Source organism: Mercenaria mercenaria, chromosome 13, assembly GCF_021730395.1.
Source record: "Mercenaria mercenaria strain notata chromosome 13, MADL_Memer_1, whole genome shotgun sequence".
Taxonomy (NCBI): domain Eukaryota; kingdom Metazoa; phylum Mollusca; class Bivalvia; order Venerida; family Veneridae; genus Mercenaria; species Mercenaria mercenaria.
The window spans coordinates 22,911,623-22,933,145 of NC_069373.1; the positions used below are offsets into that span (position 1 = coordinate 22,911,623).

The following is a 21,523-nucleotide window of genomic DNA, read 5'->3' on the forward strand; positions in this document are numbered from 1 at the left end:
TTAACATTTCGAATCACAATTAAAATTTCCAAAGAGAAAACAAGTTTGCAGGATATTAAACTGTATTTTCATATATTTTAACTGCCCGAAAAATATCCGCCTATCATCTATAATATGAAATAAGGCACTGCCTCAATTGGGAATCGTTACAGTCCATCAGGTTGCCCAGAAATATGCGATTGTATCAATTTACAGATAGATTTTGGAATAAAAAACAATACCGCCCATACTTGTACTGATGTGCAAGACGTTGCGGATCGGATAAGTTATGTGGACACTTATTACGCACAAGGAAAAAGCGTATTCTTCCAAAAAATCCGAAGTCAGACGCTCTGTGCACGTGCCGGAAGGACGATAGTATATCTCATTTGGTATATATCGCATGTTACTGTAAAGGGATCGATCGGTGGGATCGATTCCGTATTATGACTATTTACGGTAAATTTAGAAGAAAAGTATCAACACTATGTTAAAAAAGGAAAAGGTAAGGCCCCTTCTTCTGTCCATATTCTTATAACAATAGATAAATAAATAAATAAAACGGGGGGAAAAAACTAGCATTTTAAACTTGCTTTATTATATTTGCAGAGCTCTACTGTCTGTATTTTTTAAAAGTAAATTGGGCGTTTCTAGTTGTGAATGGCTACCAAAGAGACTGACTTCCAGATCGCACGAAAACAAAGACAAAAGTAAAACTTAAAATATCAAGAAATTATTGCTTTATTTCTCAAAAAGGCTTTAAAACTTAGTTCCTGACAGACAGTTACTGACAGATATTTATATGTCCTGGAAACACATCATTATTAGTTCCTTTTACTAAATAAAACTTTCTTTGTACCAAATTACGAAGTTTAATATAAAAGCTCGTCAAGTTCGAATATTGGTCAAGACGTGTTTTCTTTCTCTCACGACTTTGCATTAAAATAACTCATGGTCTATTAATGTCACTGACGGTTCATTCATGACCAAACATCAATTTTAAAGAAAAATCATTTTAAGCCGAAATATGCAGTCTTGTCTCCTAAAAGTTTCAAGAACATAGTATAGGCCTAATGCAATAATAGCAATTTCCTCACATCAATTTTTGAAAATTCAATATTTAGTTGCTAATATCACTGGTGTAGATATCGCCGGAATTTTCACATAAATAAGACAAAATTTTAATTCGTTTCTAGGATATGGCAGGTAAGAGTCATATCACGGAATTTCTTTATTCATATTTAACAAAACAATAAATTAAGTTATATCATAGCCAATTGGATTTTGTTGAAATATAACATACTGTTCTAAGAAAGTCAAAATTTTCATAGAATTATTGGTAATATTAAAAATATTGCAAAATAACGATGGAGCATAAGTTTAACATTCGTAATATTCTTACCTTAAAAACCGTTTGTCCAGCATTTATCCCTGGAAATAACAAAACTCCAAAGGTTAGAACGACCCATCCGCTAACCCTGGACATTTTCGCTGTATGTCTTTGTGTCACAATTAAGTTAACATATAATTGTAAGCTTGCAAGCCACTTGATTCAAGATACTTGTTATGTACGTTCCGGAGTCAGGAATAACATAAACACAGCAGGTCTCTATTTACTGTATTGGTGTTGTTTTTGTTGTGAGATTATCAGCTCGACATGATATCTCAGTTTACACCAATCAGATAACGGTAACAGATTCGCGCTAGCAGAAAGATCCGGGTTCAAGGCGATTCTGGGAAAAACAACTTAGTTTTTATTTAAAGTTTACTGCGTTTTGTCTGTTATACGGAATCCTGTTAGAGACATCGCGTTCTCGCCCCTCGCCTTTCACAGATGTACTAGAAAAAAAAAACGCATTCACATTCTCGCATCTTTTTTTCTAAAATGAATGGATATACTATTAAATTTTTATTGGTAAATCGAAAAAAAAACCCCGCAAAATTCAATTTTTTGTTTCGCGCACTTTTTTCACAAACGTCGGTGGTGAAAAAGAATACACGACATTTTAGGGTAGAATCTCGCGTGTTTTTTTTTTCCAGCCGACTCAGTGATCCCGGACGTACGATAGTGTCTGAAAATAAGGCCGGAGTAATCGAGTCGACTGGGAAAAAAACCGCGATACTCTACCATAAAATGTCGTGTTGTTTTTTCATCGCCGACGTTTGTGAAAAAAGTGAGCGAAACAAAAAGTTGAATCTCGCGTTTCTCTCTATCTCTCTCTCTCTCTCTCTCTCTCTCTTTGTCTTTTCGATTTTCCAATAGAAATTTAGTAGTATATCCATTCATTTTCTTTTTAAAAATAGATGCGAGAATGTAACGAGCAAAATCTCGCGTTCTTTTTCCTAGTGCATCAGTGAAAGGCGAGAGGCGACAACGCGATGTCCCTAACAGGATTCCATACTGTTATCATTTAAATTTTCAGTTTAAATTAATTTATGAACAAATTAAATCATGCGATTCGTTTACCTCAACCGCAGAAATACAGACATGCCCAACCCATACTGTTTGCAATCAGAACACTCAACTCACAAACTGACAATGTAAGTTACGATAATCCTAACTTTGTTCTATTTGTATATCGCGAGCACGACGTGCACGAATCAAAAATGTCTTGCATGCACACGACATGGATTTTTTTTCCTGAAAACATTACTAAGATCAAATAGCCAAAATGTAAATCATTCAATAATCTCCGAAATATTTCCATTTCCTGTTAACTTGATCCGATACCGAACTGGCCTCTATGTTTAGTTTTAATAAGGGTCCATCCGCCCTTTCAGGCACATTATAGCATTGCGCTATGTATAGAGTATAGACCCCCGGCATGTCACATGCAGGCATGCCGTAAAAGATAATTTTTGAAGCCATTTGGTGAAGAAAAAATACCTCTATGCAATTTCCGTAGAGTATAAGCCAAGAAGTCCAAAATAATTTTGAAGTCAAAAGTGAATCACTGTCACGGCCAAAGAAACAATAAACGACAGCGACCCGGAAAGAGGCGTGGTTGCCAGACTAACACTGAGGTCGCCCTTACAAGGGTGGTTGGTTGGTGCCGCAAGTCGCTGCTGTCATCGCTGCTGTCATCGCTGGTGGTCTGTCGTTGTAGAGTTGATGTGCCCCTCCCCTCCCGCTCCCCACGTTGAGCGTAGGGATTGGGCAGCTCGGGTCTTCTCCGCAGGTCGTCAGATCTGCAGGCCGTCATAGTATCACTCTCTCCGGTCTTCATCAGGACACCGACGGTTGTTTTGGACCTACATCCGTCGATACCCTGTAAGCTCAGGGTCTTCTCTGTAAGTCATCTGAACTGCAGGCCGTCAACCAAGTAGGTAGCTCCTTTCACAAACGGTCCCCTTTAGAGCCACTCCCTCCGGATTAGTCAGGACACCGACGGTTATTTTGTCTTTACATCCGGCGATGCCCTGTGCCTTCTCCACGACGTTGCACGCTCCGGAGGGAAGGAGAAACAGACCCGTGTTCTATCTCCCTACCATTTCAAATACTCAAAAACCACAGACCCGTGTCTGATCTCCCCTAAAAACCAAGTGGCCCGTGTCTAATCTCTTAACCATTTCAACTGTCTTGAAAAAGACACATAGCAGATGCGCGTTTAGGATGCCGGCTGATGTCTGCATATAGAATAAAATTCAAGAATGACATCTTCCAATGTATTGCCCAAAATTGCGTCACAGTCCCTATTGCTATCCAGACATCATTGACCATTGCGCATGCTTGCCCTATTTGCAAAACTATGAAACAAAATTCTATCTTATATCTTATTTTTATATCCGTTTGTCTTGCACATGAACCTTATGTCTGTATTTCCATATTATCTAAAATGTATTCTGTAAGGAACTTCTGTGCGTGTATTTACTCGTAAAAATAGTTCTATAAAGATAATTAATAAGGATAAACAGAGCGGACTTAAAAATATTTCATGAAAAAATATTCTATTTTCTTAAAACTATATTACCTTAAGTTAACATGTTAGAAGACTTGCTCCTAGACTATGATATATTATTTTTAATATCTTTTTTGTGTAAAGTTGTGACTTTAGCCAGTCAATATCCTATGTCCGCAAAAACTCTAAAATAGACTGGCATTTGTTACTATTACATAAAATAAAAGAAAAATTACAAAAATTGAAATTTTGTGGCAAATTCTTTATTATCAGTCTAGTAATATGTATTTTTTACGCTGGAATTAAGTAGTTAATAAATGTATGGCGCTTCTGTTCACTGAAAGACACATCCAATTTCTATATCATTTGACTTGAAACCTTTATAGAACGGAGGCATAGTGATACATGCGGACTGAAAGTGTGAGCTTTTTGCCTTGTGGCTACGACATGGTAACTGGTGGGAACGGAGCAGTAGGCCACGGCATATATGACTCGTCATTTGAGTGAACCGAACTAGCTTTGAAGCCTGTAACTATTTTAGAAATGATGGTTACAATTTATATTCCTACGCAAAAAAGAAACATTTTAACTTTATGGGACAAAACTGTGTTCGTTTAAATCTCAAAAATATCGAGTGCTAGTAATACCTAATACTTTCTTCCAGTCTTTAACTTTATCATGACATCAGGAGTTTTAACTGACCAATCAGAGAGCTGCATTTTTAAGTACCTGGGTAAAACGAAGTATTTTTACAATGAACATATAGATCTAGTGACTTTAGAAATAAATATCACAATATTTCAGAAATCAAATAGTATTTTTAACAGCACATGCCACAGATGATACTACAAACTACACATGTTTGAAGTTTCATTGAAATATTATATGGATTTAATACTTTGACTTTAGTTTAAAGTTTGATATTTTACACAGGGAGTCTATTATAAAGTCCGAGTAATTAGTGTAATGTAATTAGTATCATTCCGCATTGTTTCGGACATGTTAAACTGTTTATAGTCACATTAAACAATTTTCATATTTTCGTATTCAAATATCTTTTATAAATGAATAAACGTTTTAAATGACATATAATTTTAACAGCGGCGTAGTAATGTTCAAAACTTTTAGAAAAACACAGTAAGTTAAGTGTTCATAATTAATCCATTTTATTTCGAAATAACAATTAAAAGTGATCAATAAATTGTTTGTTTTATAACCTTTCCGTTGATCAAAAAATTATTGATATAATTTGTGTTTTAAGAAAATTTAAGCCGTTAAAAAACATCTCTGTTTACAAAAAAACATGGACGGTCGGCTTCTGCCCACCCGATTATAGTCTTATCAGTTCTAAAAATAGAAAATTCAACGGATTTGTATACAAACACGATCTCTCCTACTGTACCTATATACCTGTTAGTCACAGATACATGTTGGTTCTATCACTGAGACAGTGACTTTTATTATTACCGTATTGTTGTGCAGCAATTCTTTTGTAAAAAATAATCTGAATAAAAATGTATACAATGAAGTTTCAGTACAGAAATCTAATAACTTTTGTTACTAAATCTACAAAAAATGTAAAATATCTAATTATGTAAAAGTTGCTATTCTTTTAATTCTTTATGTTTTCATGACAGATGTCAAAACTTTATTGTTGTCTCAACTTTGACACATTTATGCACTTTAATCTTTGATAGCCCAGAATGTGCTTAAAGGCTTCTAAATGTATTTATGATATGGTCTTTGCGATCGTCTGGATTATTTAAATGTTAAGAATTCCTGACTGATAAGGTGTTGACTGCGGTCAAAACTTGTTAATATTTCAAATACTTGTAATCTTGATTTTGATTAGTTCATACTGTTAATCACAGTCACAATAAATTAAGGGTCATTTTAATTGGTCAGTTATTATATGTTGAGAGCGAATATATTTTCAAGACAGCAGGTTTCTAAGAGAACAGATTTGGATTTCAAAGTAGAAATATTGTGGTTTTCCACTAGAACACTACAATTTTTAATACATAAAATCTTTTTTCTAATTGTTATATTCTACGAATATCCTTGTGAAAACTGTTGACTGTTGACTTTAAACTGTGTGGTTTTCCACTGAAGAAAAATAAAGAAGATAATCTGGAACTGTGTTTTATAATTTGGACCTAATAAGTGTGCTTTAGTGCCTATTACGCCCATTTTATTTTTCGGCATTACAGTATTCTGGAGACTGCAAGATTATCAATAATGACAGTATTAATTAACACTACATTTATTGATTATTTACGAGTATACCGACCGCTTATCTCTCATCATAATTTCTATGTAAAAGTTCCTGGTGAGGTTTAACAGTCGTTTCAATGCACATGACAAAAGAAAATATATTAAAATATACATCTTTGAAAAGCTCAAATCGAAAGCTTTTAAATGGTGTATATCTTTAGAAAATCGAAAGAGAAACTATGACACACTGGCACTTTAGATATAGCATTTTCTGTGGATTTTTAGCGTAAAGTAACGTTTATATCTTTCAAACTGTTAAAGGGGCATACCCTATAACTGAGTGCAATTAAATATCTCCAGAAACCATGTGTAAATGCATCATTAAATCAAAAGAAACATCCAATATCACCAAACAGTGTACTTAAAGAACACAACACACTATGATACGGCGCCGCAGCAGCAATCGAATTCGCTACGAAAACCACATTATTTTACCTTCTTTCTTGATTATTTTACACGCACCTGTATTTATTCATAAGACAACACCAACTCTCAAAATTTCAGCATTCCAGCAATAATAAGTGAAATTCACGTTTTACTTATCAAGTTGTTGTTGTACAATTTTGGGTGGATAGTGATTTATTATAGACAGACGCTATATAGGTGATTATTCGTCCAAAACGGAAAAGTTCGATATAATTATGTTCTTCTTGAAAAATGTGAGAAGTCCTTCTTTTACGTAACTATGTCTATCCCATAATATACGGTTGCAAAATTTTAATCTGCTGGATGTAGAGTATGCCTCTTTAATTTGAATAAGAAAGAAATGGATCTAATACGTCTATTATTTATATTCTCTTTGTGAATTCTTGTGTTTTTAATAAAACAGACACTGTATTTCTCATTGGTACCATTACAGTAAATTTTAATTAAGCCGATGAAGGGTTGCCTTTCCAAGCTCGTCAGTGTGTTTCAAGACACTTGATGGTTTTAGTCAGAGCAGAATTTCTAGTATATAGTGTAACATTAATGCAAATGGTTTGAATGTTATACTGTTTCATGGAAGTGACTTGAACTGGTACAGCGGAGTGGTTTATTGCACATCAAATGCGGGTTTCAGCCTTTCTGTGCTTTCAGCGCTTTGATTCAACACTGGCGCCGGAAATACGGTGTGATTTTGCTAATTCCGCTTTTTGTGTATTGAAAAAATAGATGCAGTAAAGTTCACTTACAATTTGTTGTGAATCTATAGAGCTTCACTCAGGATATTAATTATTTAAAAGAAGAAGACTTTAGCTATAGGGACAACGTACAGAAGTTAAACCTATATAGCAGTCGAATGCTATACCCAGCCAGCATGACTATATCGGCCCGATATAGGTATAATGTCGGCATGTTGGCAAAATGTGCCGATGTAGGCCGACGTCGGGCCGTTGTAGTGCTGCAAAATATTGAAATCGGTAGATCGACATCAATCAGTGTAACTATTTCGTACGTCGGATTGACATCGGGCCGATATTAGATTCTCGAATATAACAATATTTTTCAAAATATTATTCATAAACGTGAAAAAGTAATCTAATTGTTTATATGTGCTAATTTATTAAGCAAATATGATGTATGCCAGAATTAATCAAACTAGGTTCCAAACAAAATTTGTAGACAGTATTTATCAAAATTTTATATGTAATAAAGGGAGGTAATAATTAAGATGCATTTTTATTTTTATGTAAAATGCCGCCATAGAAATATTTATATTTACAAAAGATTGCAATTATAAATATGTTTAAAATTCTAATTGAACAATTTTAATAGTTTTAAGAATATACAGAAAGCTTACGTAACTGTATAAAACATGCAGTATATAGTTGTGAAAATATTAAATCAATAAATCAAATAACTAAGCATCATACACATGATGCGAGACACATCAGTTCTCAAGAAAATTACTCTGAGAATTTATAAAATGTATAATTTAAGAAAACTTTGATAAAGCACTGCGTCTCACACTATTTCGAGACCACGATATGATCTGCCAATATCGGGCCGATATCATTTTGATGATGGCCAAATATCGTTTGCCAATATCGGACCAATGTCACTATGATGTTGACCCGATAACGTCTGCCGACGTCGGGCCGACATCATTCCTGTTTGCAGCCGAAATTGAAGCCGATATCGGGCATATAGACAATGACGTCGGTTTGATATCGGACCGATATAGAATGTTGGCTGGGTAGATGATAGCATATAAATAAGCTGAGCACCAGAAGTTGATACGACAAGAAGTTCGATTTATGTGGAGAGCGTCCGTCGCAGTTTATTTTATTTTATTGCTTGAATGTAGACTGTAAATTTACCTTCAATATTTCGTCAAGAGCGGATGCCTGGGAGTGGGTAGAACCATCCATGTTCCTAACCTAGCTGGATACTTCCTCATATACACCCAAAGCAAAGTTTCCCATGAGGGGCAAATTATTCGAGGCCAGAGGCAATAACCCCGCCTCCCATCCTATAAATTACTAAGCCTTCATTAGGAGACAGTAAGTTCAAATTAGGTGATCCCGACTCCATTTTATATTACGCAAAAAGCACCAGGACGCTTTCAAACATTTACGTTATATCAAACAGGTATTGGGCGTGGGCATTGTTGCACTTATTATCACTTCATATGAACAACGTGAAACAAACCGAGTGCCTTATTAGTTTACTGGGTTGCGTTCTATTCTTCCCATTGATTTTATTACAGATTGTTTGATCCACAACGTCTGTCAAAAACGGTGTATTTCGTAATCTGCCTGTTTCTGGTTTGAAGTTTGCCAACATGCCAAAACGAAGTGCACCAATACAACAAATGAAATATTTGTTTCGGGGCTTGGGATAGGACAGGGGTGCCAAAAAGCCAGAATTCACGTGCCGTGTTGGTGGCCCTGCCAGAATTGCCATTTGATATTAGTGTATGTCAAATTTCAGAAAATATATTCTACCGTAGTTCAGATCCCTAAACTTGGATACGTTTAAAAGAGTGTAGAAGACAAATTCATGTCATTACACTTCCTTATACATGGTGCTTCGGCGGGATAAAGTACGCTTCTACGTTATTGCATTTTTCAGCCACTGATGCTGTAGCTCCTACGTTATAAATCAGCAATTTTTGTCTTTTATCTGTTGAATTCATTAACTGTGACAATCAACATGTTATAGAAATATATAGGCCGGATCCAGAAATATTTGATGGGGGTGGAGTGTGGGGCGGGGGGCACAAGTTTAGAGTTTAGAATGAAGGCGTCACCGTCAATGCGCATAGCGCTGAGGGGGGTAGCTACGGGAGGGGGTCCTCCGCTCGTGTTGGAGGGGTTGGAGGGGGATCTCCCTTTGGATATTTTTGAAATACAGGTATGAAATGGTGGCCTCTTGTGCATTTCTGGTCTAAATTTTGAGGTACAGGAGTGGGTACTCCCTACATTTTTTGTGGGGGATTCAGGTTGCTCTCCCCTTGGAAAAAAAATTGAAATCGTAGCCTCGGGTACAGTTTTGGGTCTTAATTTTGAGAAAAGATTATTCCTTTGCCAAAATAGCAACTTTGATGAGTATAGGTCACTTCTCAGCCAACTTAGGGGGTGGGGGTGGGGGGGGGGGGGGGGCAGCCCTAGATCCGGGCCTATGTTATATTGTATTTTTCCGGAAAGGGTACTGGAAAAGATGGGGGGGTTTTGAGCATAAGTCCTAGCTAGCTAGTTAGGTTTCATTTCCTCTAAAGTGCGTACAAGAAATTGGATGGCAACGAGTATTCCGCAGTGATGGGAGCAAATATCTTGCTCAACAATAATTTCTAATTATCAAAAGAACAAAAGATTTTTCTTACCTGAAATCGTTCAGTGTGCTCTTTTGATCCTTGATCATACGTTATTGATCCGATTTCTCAAAATAAAGATTGGACACGGTGCACCCAATTTCCAACCGGACAAACTTGCATGCATGTGTTACCGAGCAAGTTCTTTTGTCACATTTTAGCATCGCAAATATTTCAATTTTATTAAAATAAGCATGTCTTTGATTGAAAATAACAAATTTCTTGACGATTAAATGGATCCTGAAGCAAAATTACATGAATAGTGTAATAAATATGCAAGATATTGCCTACACACGGGTATATTTTGCTATTTTTTTTTTTGTTCAAACTTGGGCGACCTGTATTGAATGTTAATTTCTCCAGACAGACTTTCTCAATACTTTGTTAAGCAAATCGTTATGAAATATGTCAACCATGAGAATAGGTTAAACTTCCGAACAAATTTTAAACAAAAAGTTTTCTCATAAGCTGATCCAGTAGTTCAAATAAAAATAGTCCTGATATTTCTTCATTGTTTTGTGCTCTTTCTCAATTACATCGTGTTTCCTTTTACTCTATTGCGTTTCAGTATAGTCTTCTTTCAAAATCTGCATGGTCCTGTCCATGCTAGAAAAGAAATGCGGCGTTAGAATTTAAAGTCTGGAAGAGAGAAACATGAAAAAAGAACATTGTTCATTTATTCAATGAAGCTTAACTTTCTTGTATAAAATCTACCACACCTTTTTCTTTTTTACAATAGCGATATAGATTTTTATGGGAATAAAAGTCTCTGAAAATCTGATATTCCGGAAAATGTAGGAATATTTATTAAGTTAAATAGGACATCTGGTTTTAATGGTGTTGAACCTTTGCTTTCTGTACTGAAGAAACATGGTCAGTAGTTAGGTAATAAAAAATGTGCATCTGTGATGTGTTCGAAAGAAGGCCATGGTAAACAGATCCTTTTTTTCCATTTTTGCGCATTTCCGTGCAAACGGGTAAATTAATTACACTTTTTCACAACAAAAATGCATTCTGCATGAAAAGTGACCGTTTTCAAGTATAAATTCCAACGCTCAAGTTTTGCATATCAAAACCAAAAGTAGGTCTTTATTGTGTGAACGTCATTTTAGGGCAGCAGATCACCACTGTCTGGCATTTCACTAGGAACTATTCCATCCTGTACTTTTTTATCATTTTTTTTTTCTCATTAATTTAATCACACCTTTTCTCTGCTAAAATGCATTCTGCATGAAACGTGACGGTTTTCATGTTTAAATGCCAACGCTATTTCACAAGGAACTATTCCGCCCCATTTTTTATTATTATTATTTCGTTGATTTATGATAGAACTTTCAAGAAAAATAGGTGCAGGAAAAAGTGATGTTCTGTAAAGATACTTTAAGCCACTTTCCACAGAACAATTAAATTTCGTTACAGAAAAAAAGTTCTACTTCTGCGTGGACAAATAATTTTGTTCAGGGGGTCTCCGTGGCCGAGTGGTTAAGGTCGCTGGCTTCAAAGCACTTACCCCTTACCGATGTGGGTTCGAGTCTCACTCGGGGCATTGAATTCTTCTTGTGAGGAAGTCATCCAGCTGGCTTACGAAAGGTCGGTGGTTCTACCCAGGTTGTGATGAAATAATGCATGCCGAGGGGCACCTGGGATGTTCCTCCACCATCAAAACTGAAAAGTCGCCACATGACCTACAATTGTGTCACTGCGACGTTAAACCCAACAAAATAAATAAATTTTGTTCAGTGAAAATTGTTAAAATCGGCGTACTTTAAAAGATTTCGTTGGGAAATACCACGAAACCGCTAACTGTCGTCCATGACACATAGCAATTATAAAAATAACGTCGGCGCATGATGTCGGGCCGTAAGAAATCGAGACAGTAACGATTAATGATTAAATGGGGGAAAAAAATACTTCGTAAACCAAAACATGCAGGTTACGGTCAAATTATCATACCGAAATCTTGGAACTACAGCCTGCGATCACGACTGTCGATTGTAATATAATGTTTCGATACTCCATGTAAAATAAGCGATTACAAGATAATGATACCAATAATTGATGTTTGTATAGCCTGAAATCGTAAATAAAAGATATAAAAGGAGTGATACTAAATGGAAACTCCTCCACATGGAGGCCAGTAACTTCCGATATTCCCCAGGGTAGTGTTATGGGACCTGTCCTCTTTGTCTTATTTATAAATGACTTGCCAGACACATCAAAGAACGGGAGTGAAATGTATCTGTATGCGGATGATATCAAAGTGTTTAAAAAAAATATTAAAGAAGAAGACTGTTTGAAATTACAAGAAGACATAGAAAATATGCAATCATGGTCGGAAAAGTGGTTGTTGAAATTCCATCCTGAACAATGCAAAACTATGCGAATAGGAAATTCTGAAGTTCCTGAATTTAAATATAAACTAAAGAAAGACTTGCTACCAATTGAAAAATCATCAGAGGAAAACGACATCGGAGTGATCATTGATGAAAATTTGAGCTTTGAAAGCCATTTGACTCAAAAACTAAACAAGGCAAATTCAGTACTCGGAGCAATAAGAAATTCTTTTCAATTTTCTGGATATTAAAACATTCAAACTTCTATACACATGTTTAATCAGACCTCTTATTGAATATGCCAATCCAGTTTGGAGCCCATATAAACTCAAATATATAGACATGATTGAAGACTTGCAAAGGAGAGCATCAAAATTACTTCCAGGAATGAACAATCTAAGTTACCCGGAAAGACTTGAAAAACTAAAGCTACCTTCATTGACTTATAGACGACACGGAGGTGACATGATTGAAGTGTTTAAAATTCTAGCTGGAAAATATGACCATGAGGTAAGCAAGATATTCCACCTGCGAGAATCGGACAGAACAAGCGGGCACAATACTAAATTTAAGATATTCAAGGAAACACCAAGATTGGAACTTCGCAAACAATCATTCAAATACTGAGTTGTGGACTTATGGAACTCGTTACCACAGAAAGTCATTGATTGCAAAACAGTTCTATCGTTTGAAAGAAATCTAGATAAGTTCTGGAAATCACAAGACAATAAATATAATTATCGCTCAAAAATAAGCACCGGAATAGCACCAAGCAATTACATAACTGTTGAAGAAAACGTAGAGCTGAACCAAGAGGCTACACCAAGCCTTCTCTCAGAAGAGGATTTGTGAGTATTTATTAAATGCTTTTAATTCAATGGAGGGTAACTTTAAATAAGACATGATCTTTTATATATGAACTACAATAACAAGTCATAATAACAAAATCAGAATGGCATGTAAAACATGACAACTGGTTGCTAAAGTAACTGATAATGTGGAGGATGAGAACTAACTATTTATCTAAAAGCAGACATAATTTTCTTACAGAAAACAGCCAGTTTAAACAAAGTATTCTTATTGTCATTGTTCGTAAGGTTAGAAAATTTAAGCAAAGAAAAATTTGAATTAGTGACCTTTTACCTGTAAGAAGGCATACAGACACTAAATAGAAAAATGGCGCGAAAAAATGGTAGTCGCATAATGGCGGACACAAATAGTCCTCAGTTTTTTTTTGCTCTGTAGAGCTATTTTCCTTATTTTCTTTGCCATTTTTTTGCTAAAATCACATGACAGATCTATGCTTGACATGTAGGTAGCATTTTCATAATGAAATAACAACATGACAAAATTTATCATGGAAACTTAGATAATACACCACCAGTATAATTTGGGGTCTCATTTTTTAGCTGATTTTGCAATTTGTGTGTTTGACTGAAATTATTTTTCTTGCATCAAACATGACCCCCACTTTTCTTTTCATTTTTAGTTAGCACTGACAATATTCTTCAAGAAAATGTAAGTTACAGAAATTTAAAATGGGTCCTGATGTGTGCAGCGGTCATTGGAAATAGGTCAATTTTATATAGAATAAAGAACAACAACTATTTAGTGTGTTATAACCAGAAGAAGATTTAGTGTTAATATACCTTAAATTTCCAATCACGTGATCGTTTTTCGTGACCTAATTACGTATTCAAAATATAAACATCATCCAATCAACAAGTGGTTTATTCAATTACTATTAACCAATCAAAATTTACAACCGACAGTGGCCTTGAAAGTATGGCGTCGAGTAGCGTAAGTTGTACAAATGTCAAAATAATCGCATTATTAGTGTATTTTTGTTTGTCGCCTCTTAGATTTATCAGAATTAAGCTCCGTTTATGTTATGTAGTAAATTTGCAAAAAAGAGTTCCACGACTCTTCTGTTTTATTCTGAAACAAAGCTCAACTTTTTGCCATGTTCAAAAGCTAAGCCTACAGTTTGTTAGTATATGCTTACGGTAGTCTATATTGCTTGTTATTTCAGCTGTAGATTCGTATACCAGCAGGTATATTTATTTGTGGAAAGGTCTAACTATAATAAACAACCTTACTCATTTGACTTATTTTATGATCTGATACTTTATATAGTTGTCATCCCTCTGATAGGACAGCGACAGTCAAATTTTAAAGTTATCACCCTTTCCTAATACGGGGTAATACGTCCCTTTATTTGGACTAGCATTTGGTCAAACCCCCATGCGCCCTAAAAAACACGCCCTTATAATTATCTGACTAGCAAGTGCGGATCAAGTGCAAGAATAAAAGTATTGAAAGAAGACTTCAAAGTAAAAATAGTGAGAATGAAAGAAAAGCATTACAGTGTTAATACAAGGTGAAGGTATAGGTTAAAAGCTGGTAAAAACAACTGTCTCCGGTACTCAGGGGCTGTTTGAAATGAGAGATGAGCTAAGACTACACTTAAACCCCTCTAGGTCAGATATTAAGATGGTAGTACTGGGTAGGCAATTCCAAAGAACAACTGTGTAGGGAAAGAAGGATTATTAGCTGGCAGAGGTGTGAATTTGTCTGAAGGAAAGTGGGTGCATGTGGCGCGTCATGAGGGCACCAGGAGATATGATGGAACTGGCACTGCCACCAAACCATACACAATTTTGTAGAACGTTGTCAGTCGTGCCATGTCTCGTAATGTCTGCCAACCAAGTTCATGTTGCATGCTTGTGACTCTGTCATCATTAGGTTTTTAACCCAACGGGTTGCTCTGCATTGAACCCGTGGCCTTTTCTACTTTGGTAATATTTGATTGTGTATGAGGGCTCCACACAGAAGAGGCATAGTCTACTTGTGGTCTAACTAGTGTTTTGTAGGCAACTTCTCTGATGTTTTGGTTTTTCGTCTGGATGTTTCTGCGAAGGAAGCCAAGAGTTATTAGCAATAGCATTGTTAGTAATTTGGTCTATATGTTTATTCCATGATAGGTCTGCTGATATGTTCACTCCTAAATACTTGGAGCTGTCAACTGCTTCTAAAATTTGTCCATATAATAGTCAGGGGTGTAACTGTTTCAAGTTATCGCAGTTTATAACCCATTTGAGTTATTGCTTATACTTTCATAACTTGTTTCAGTTATCATGAAATATTACAAAGCCCTCCTGTGCCAATTCCTCATTTTGAATGAGACTAACGCATTTATTTCCTGAATCCTTGAACTTTTATCTTTCCAGCTATGCAGTAAATTTTTTTACGCAAGGCTGATAAAGTTTTACGCAAAAGTTTTAAAAGCCATAAAACTCTTAACATCCCATTATGCTTATCAGGTCATGGTCAGACTAAAAGAGAATTTGATTAACCAAAGTTTGCTACTAATTTCACTTTAAAGGTCACTTTGTGAGAACAGCAAAAATACTTTTTTTGAATAACTTACCTGAGTTAACTATATTTTATAACTAATACAGGTTGTAAAATGCTTGAAAAAGTAACTGAAATAGGTTACATAACTTAAAACAGTTACACCCCTGACTGTATAACATGAAATTAAAAGAAAATGATTGCCTCTTTTTAGTTATATTTAAAACAACACATTAACTTGGATTAAATTCCATTTCCCAAATTTCATCCCATTTGACCAACTTGTCTAAATCATCTTGGAAAGTTTGACAGTCAAACATGTTTTTAATTGCTAAATATATGACAGTGTCATCTGCAAACAAACAAACTTGTGATGTTATTTGGCCGGGTAGGTCATTTATATATAAAAGAAAAAGTAGGTGGCAAAGAACCGATCCTTGTGGTACCCCGGATGTTACTGGGACCTCTGTTGAAGAATCGCCTTCTAATACAACTGTTTGGGTTCTACCTATTAAGAAAGACTTAATACATAATATTACTGTGTTGTTGACGCCATGTTCCTGCAATTTATATAAAAGTTTTAGATGACTGACTTTGTCAAATACTTTCCTAAAATCTAATAAAATCATGTCTGTTTGTTGTACGCTTGTTATATTTCTCGCCAAATGTTCAGCTAGTTGTAGAAGCTGTGTCTCACAGGATCGTCGTTCTCTGAAACCATGCTGTAAATCTTAAAGAATATTGTTTTTATTAATGAGCTATTAGATTGGAGGCCACAATATGTTCTAAAACTTTACAAAGAATACAGTCATGTTAAAGAAATAAGTCTATAGCTTGCAGGGTCTTCCTTGTTTCCCTTCTAGAATAGAGGTATTACATTTGCTGATGTCCAAATTTTCAGAAGAGGAGCAGTATCTAAAGATTTCTGAAAGATAAGAGAGGATATTTGTGCAATTTGATGACTAAGAGTTTTTAAGACCAGTGGTTTGGTGTTGTCTGGGCATGCTGCTTTGTCAGGTTTCAGGTTGGAGAGAAGCTTCAGAACTCCGTTCTTCCCGAAGTGTCCTGTTTGGCATTTTTGATGAGACTGAAAAGTGTTTTGGTATTAAATTTGCTGTTACTGGTGTCTTTTTCTTCATCTAGTTCTTTCATACCTAAAATGTACTCTATATAGTTATTGTAAGATAATTTAATTTGTCGCTTGATCTCATTTTTCAGATTAACATTAAGGTTGCCCTAGACTTGCTGTTTCTATTCTACTAATTTATCCCTTTTTCGCATTAGTCTTTTAATGTGCTGTGTAATCAAACTTAAAGATCTTTTAGTACCAATTCTTTTAGTGGCAATAAAATCAGAAATGCCTTTAGATATGGTGTCAGAGAAAGTAGTCCAGATCGAGTTGTTCAACAGACTTGGTAGTATGATTTTCCATGATATCATTTTTCACTTAGTCCAAATGCTGCTTAAACTAATGTCCCAGTCTGCCTTTCTATACAATGGAATGTTTCTTGGACTTTGAAAGATTTCCTTTGGTTTAATGTCTGCAAGGAATGAAACTATGTTATGGTCTGCTATACCTGGAAAAATATTTTACATTTTGAATTAATGTGGAGTTAGCAAGAGATCCAAGATGTTGTCACCTCTTGTACATTGGTTTACCATCTGTGTAAGGTTAAAATCTGAAAGCAAGTCAATAAAATCTTCATATAAATTTACAAAGCTACAGCCTGGTTTGATTCTTGGTGTGAACTCGAAGTCACCTAAAATACAAAAGTTTCCTTTTAAGTTTCTTGTCATATCTAATGATTTCCTAAATTCACTGTTCCCAGGAGCTGTATGCATCTGATTCCAATGGTCTATAATAAGCTGAAATGTATAAAGGTTTACAAGATTTTAAAAGACATTTTGACCCATAAAAGTTCACAGTCTGTTTTTAGTTGTTTCTGCTCTGTTGCTAGGATGGTATCTTTCACAATTAAGTATTATGTTTTGAAATTTTATATTTTTCATAATATGGTTTAGATTTATATCTAGATCATTCTTTATTTTTTAATTCTATCTTACTGATTGGGATTATTAAGCAAGCATTATTCATGTAATTGTGTGATCTGGATGTAAATATTTTGTTTTGTTTCTGTTTCATTAACATCTGTTTCACCATTAAGACAGTATTTGCTTTAAGTTTTATGATGTTACCCCACCTGTGTTTGCAAAACAACATTTAGTCATATTGAGGCATGAAGATGGCAATGCACATTTCCATTTGCAAATATTTCTTTTTTTTTGAGATACCAGCCTTACCAGGTGGGGAAGAAAGAACTAAACCATTTATTCCGTTTGTGCTGCTGACATGAGTTACTTTTATTTTTATGGTATTAACCACATGACCTGATGGTATTACCCACATGACCTGATCAATTAATTAGGCTTCTTGTGACATAGCTCCACTGATGGACACAAACTGTTCATGTTAGCTAGACTACAACTGACATAGCTCCTCTTCAGCAGATAATATTTCACCAACAGTCACAAGCTCCACTTAGGCACATGATGTTCATGGATAAGATCCACTTAGGCAAATTATTTTCATGTTACACTCCCATTGGATAAGCTTCACTTAGTGTTACACTCCCATTTGATAAGCTTCACTTAGTGTTACACTCCCATTGGATAAGCTTCACTTAGTGTTACACTCCCATTGGATAAACTTCACTTTGTGTTACACTCCCATTGGATAAACTTCAGTTAGTGTTACACTCCCATTGGATAAACATCACTTTGTGTTACACTCCCATTGGATAAGCTTCACTTAGACATAAGCTTCACTTAGACATAAGCTTCACTTAGACACATTATGCTCATGTTACACTCCCATTGGACAAGCTCCACTAAGGCATGTTATGTTTATGTTACACTCCCTCTGGATAAACTCCACTTAGGCACTCTATGTTCATATTTCGTTGTCACTGAAAGAACCCCACAATATGCATTATCCTGCTTACAAAATGTAAGTCCAGGAGAATTATGTAGCCAATATATTTTTACCTTAGACTAGATATATCTAAATCAAACTTTCATAGAATGAATTCCAAAATCATGCTTAAATTCACTACTGACATACAAAATAAAAATGTTTTGTAAAAAATTGGAGGAGGGGCAGTGTTTGTACTATGGTATTACATACTGCTCAGTCTGAACTCACAATAAACATGCTCAGTGAATCTGTTGTTTGCTGCTTTAAACCATTTTGTGATAAATTTTATATTTTTATCTTTCAGGAGGTAACCTATTCAAAGCGGCCACATGTGAAAACAGAACGCATGCAGGAATTTATTAGAGCACAGGATGAATCAAACAGTCCAACAAAGAAACTGAAATGCCCTGAACTAAACTGCAACAAAGTGTTCACAAGTTCTCCTGGCCTCAAGTACCATCTGCATACACATACTGTTAAACAACCACAGTTTTCCTGCAGAAAATGTTATAAAGTTTTCAAAAGGTAAAAATAGAAATTTAAATATTTACTTTAAAACAACTGTGAAGGTATCTGAGGTATCTGTTTAGTTGAGAGATTAGATACTGCTGGAGATCTGATACTGCTTGAGGTTTTATACTGCTGGAGGTATTGCTGGAGATTTGATACTGCTGGAGGTCTGATACTGCTGGAGTTTTGATACTGCTGGAGGTCTGATACTGCTGGAGTTTTGATACTGCTGGAGATCTGATACTGCTGAAGATACTGATGGAGTTTAGAGATTAGATACTGCTGGAGATCTGATACTGCTGGAGGTTTGATACTGCTGGAGGTATTGCTGGAGATTTGGTACTGCTGGAGGTCTGATACTGCTGGAGTTTTGATACTGCTGGAGATACTGCTGGAGTTTTGATACTGCTGGAGGTACTGCTGAAGTTTTGATACTACTGGAGATCTAATACTGCAGTGCTCCAGCTAGGATTAAAAAAGGGCAGGGTGCTGGCACTGAAAAGGGCACTTCTGGGTTGGTGGTCGGTCCGGGACCGTGCTCCCCCGGGAAAAAATATAACTGGTCCATGCATACAGTGCATTTTAACATACTTTAGGCATGGAATTTGGCATAATTTAGGCATGTTTTTTGGCACACTTTAGGTATGGTCTTTTAATAGGCTATGTCTGTCATCTCTAATGCACCTATTTATTAACTAAAAATTCTACTGTTTGTATTTTACTTGGCATTGATTTTCAACTTGTAACATTTCTTTGTAATTGCATACTGAATAACAATATCTATGTGTTTAGGCCTATAATACTTGTTACAATTTCAGTACACATCTTCTCCATGTAGGCTACTTGATATTTATAAATTTATACCTGCAACATATTATATACAGAAAATAAAGTTTAAACTTCCACTTAAATAAATGAAATCAGGCAAAGTTTTTAACTTACAACAGTCTAAAGCAAGTTTAGCACTTGTAATAGACATATTCCGGGTATCCAAAATTTTATATCCGGATATGGTTACACTTTTTTCTAAAAGTCGTCGAATGTCCAGTTTAAACAATATTTTTGAAAAATATTATGATGCAAGACAGTTTAACAGCATTTCACAGTATCTGACATTAAAGTGTACCCTGTCATTACATCTTAGTAAACTAATTTCAAAGAAATCTTCATGAAAAATCGGAAATTTCACAAAACAGACGACAACTTACTTTCGATTTCAAAAACTTGTAAAACGATAAAATCAAAATATTTTCCTATTTAAATTTGATAGTGATCGATTTTTATTAATTACATATAAATGTCTGTTGTCTGGACTTAAGTTTCAGTTGTGTATAAAGGGGTATTTACGACTATATTACCGAAAACGAAAGTACACTTTGACAGGTGGCGCGAAATGATAATGATTTCAGACTGGTTTGCAAACTGTTTTAACACTAAGGTTCAATGATTTTAATGCTAGTGGAGCAGTCTAAAATATCATGGTCTGCCTGGGCACGATTACAGCAGGTAACTGTTAATTGTTTGCTAATTATGTCAATGCCCCCCGGCGTGTATCACTCGATAAAAAGGGGGCAATAAAGCAGTGTATCATAATCATTGAGGCAAAAAAGGGAAGTTTGGCTAAAAAAAAGAAATGAATGGTTGTAAAACGGGCAGGGTGCCTGGCGGGGCAACAGGGCGGAACGAATTTCGGAACGGGCGATGCGCCCTGCTGTAAATAGCTAGCTGGAGCACTGAATACTGCTGGAGTTCTGATACTGCTGGAGGTTTGATACTGCTGGAGCTTTGATACTGCTGGAGTTCTGATACTGCTGGAGGTCTGATACTGCTGGAGTTTTGATACTACTGGAGATCTAATACTGCTGGAGTTCTGATACTGCTGGAGATGCTGCTGGAGTTTTGATACTGCTGGAGGTCTGGTACTGCTGGAGATACTGCTGGAGGTTTGATACTGCTTGAGCTTTGATACTGCTGGAGATCTGATACTGCTGGAGTTTTGACACTGCTGGGGTTTTGATACTGCTGGAGGTCTGATACTGCTGGAGTTTTGATACTGCTGGAGATACTGCTGGAGTTTTGATACTGCTGGAGGTACTGCTGAGGTTTTGATGCTGGTGGAGGTCTGATACTGCTGAAGATACTGATGGAGTTTAGAGATTAGATACTGCTGGAGATCTGATACTGCTGGAGGTTTGATACTGCTGGAGGTATTGCTGGAGATTTGATACTGCTGGAGGTCTGACACTGCTGGAGTTTTGATACTGCTGGAGATACTGCTGGAGTTTTGATACTGCTGGAGGTACTGCTGAAGTTTTGATACTACTGGAGATCTAATACTGCTGGAGTTCTGATACTGCTGGAGATGCTGCTGGAGTTTTGATACTGCTGGAGGTCTGGTACTGCTGGA

At 35.8% G+C, this 21,523-nt stretch overlaps 2 protein-coding genes across 2 annotated transcripts in view; one reads left to right on the top strand and one right to left on the bottom strand.

Moving 5' to 3' along the window:
• LOC123529366 (inter-alpha-trypsin inhibitor heavy chain H3-like) overlaps positions 1 to 1,596 on the bottom strand; it is a 28,339-nt gene extending 26,743 nt beyond the window's left edge. The window contains exon 1 of the mRNA XM_053521323.1: positions 1,382 to 1,596. Coding sequence (XP_053377298.1) covers positions 1,382 to 1,465 — 84 coding nt within the window. The 5' untranslated portion in view covers positions 1,466 to 1,596. The remainder of the gene's footprint in view (positions 1 to 1,381) is intronic.
• Positions 1,597 to 14,060: 12,464 nt separating this feature from the next.
• Positions 14,061 to 21,523, top strand: part of LOC123529404 (HMG box-containing protein 1-like) — a 99,564-nt gene continuing 92,101 nt past the window's right edge. Inside the window, exons 1-2 of the mRNA XM_045309732.2 lie at positions 14,061 to 14,078; positions 18,911 to 19,131. Coding sequence (XP_045165667.2) covers positions 14,064 to 14,078; positions 18,911 to 19,131 — 236 coding nt within the window. The 5' untranslated portion in view covers positions 14,061 to 14,063. The remainder of the gene's footprint in view (positions 14,079 to 18,910; positions 19,132 to 21,523) is intronic.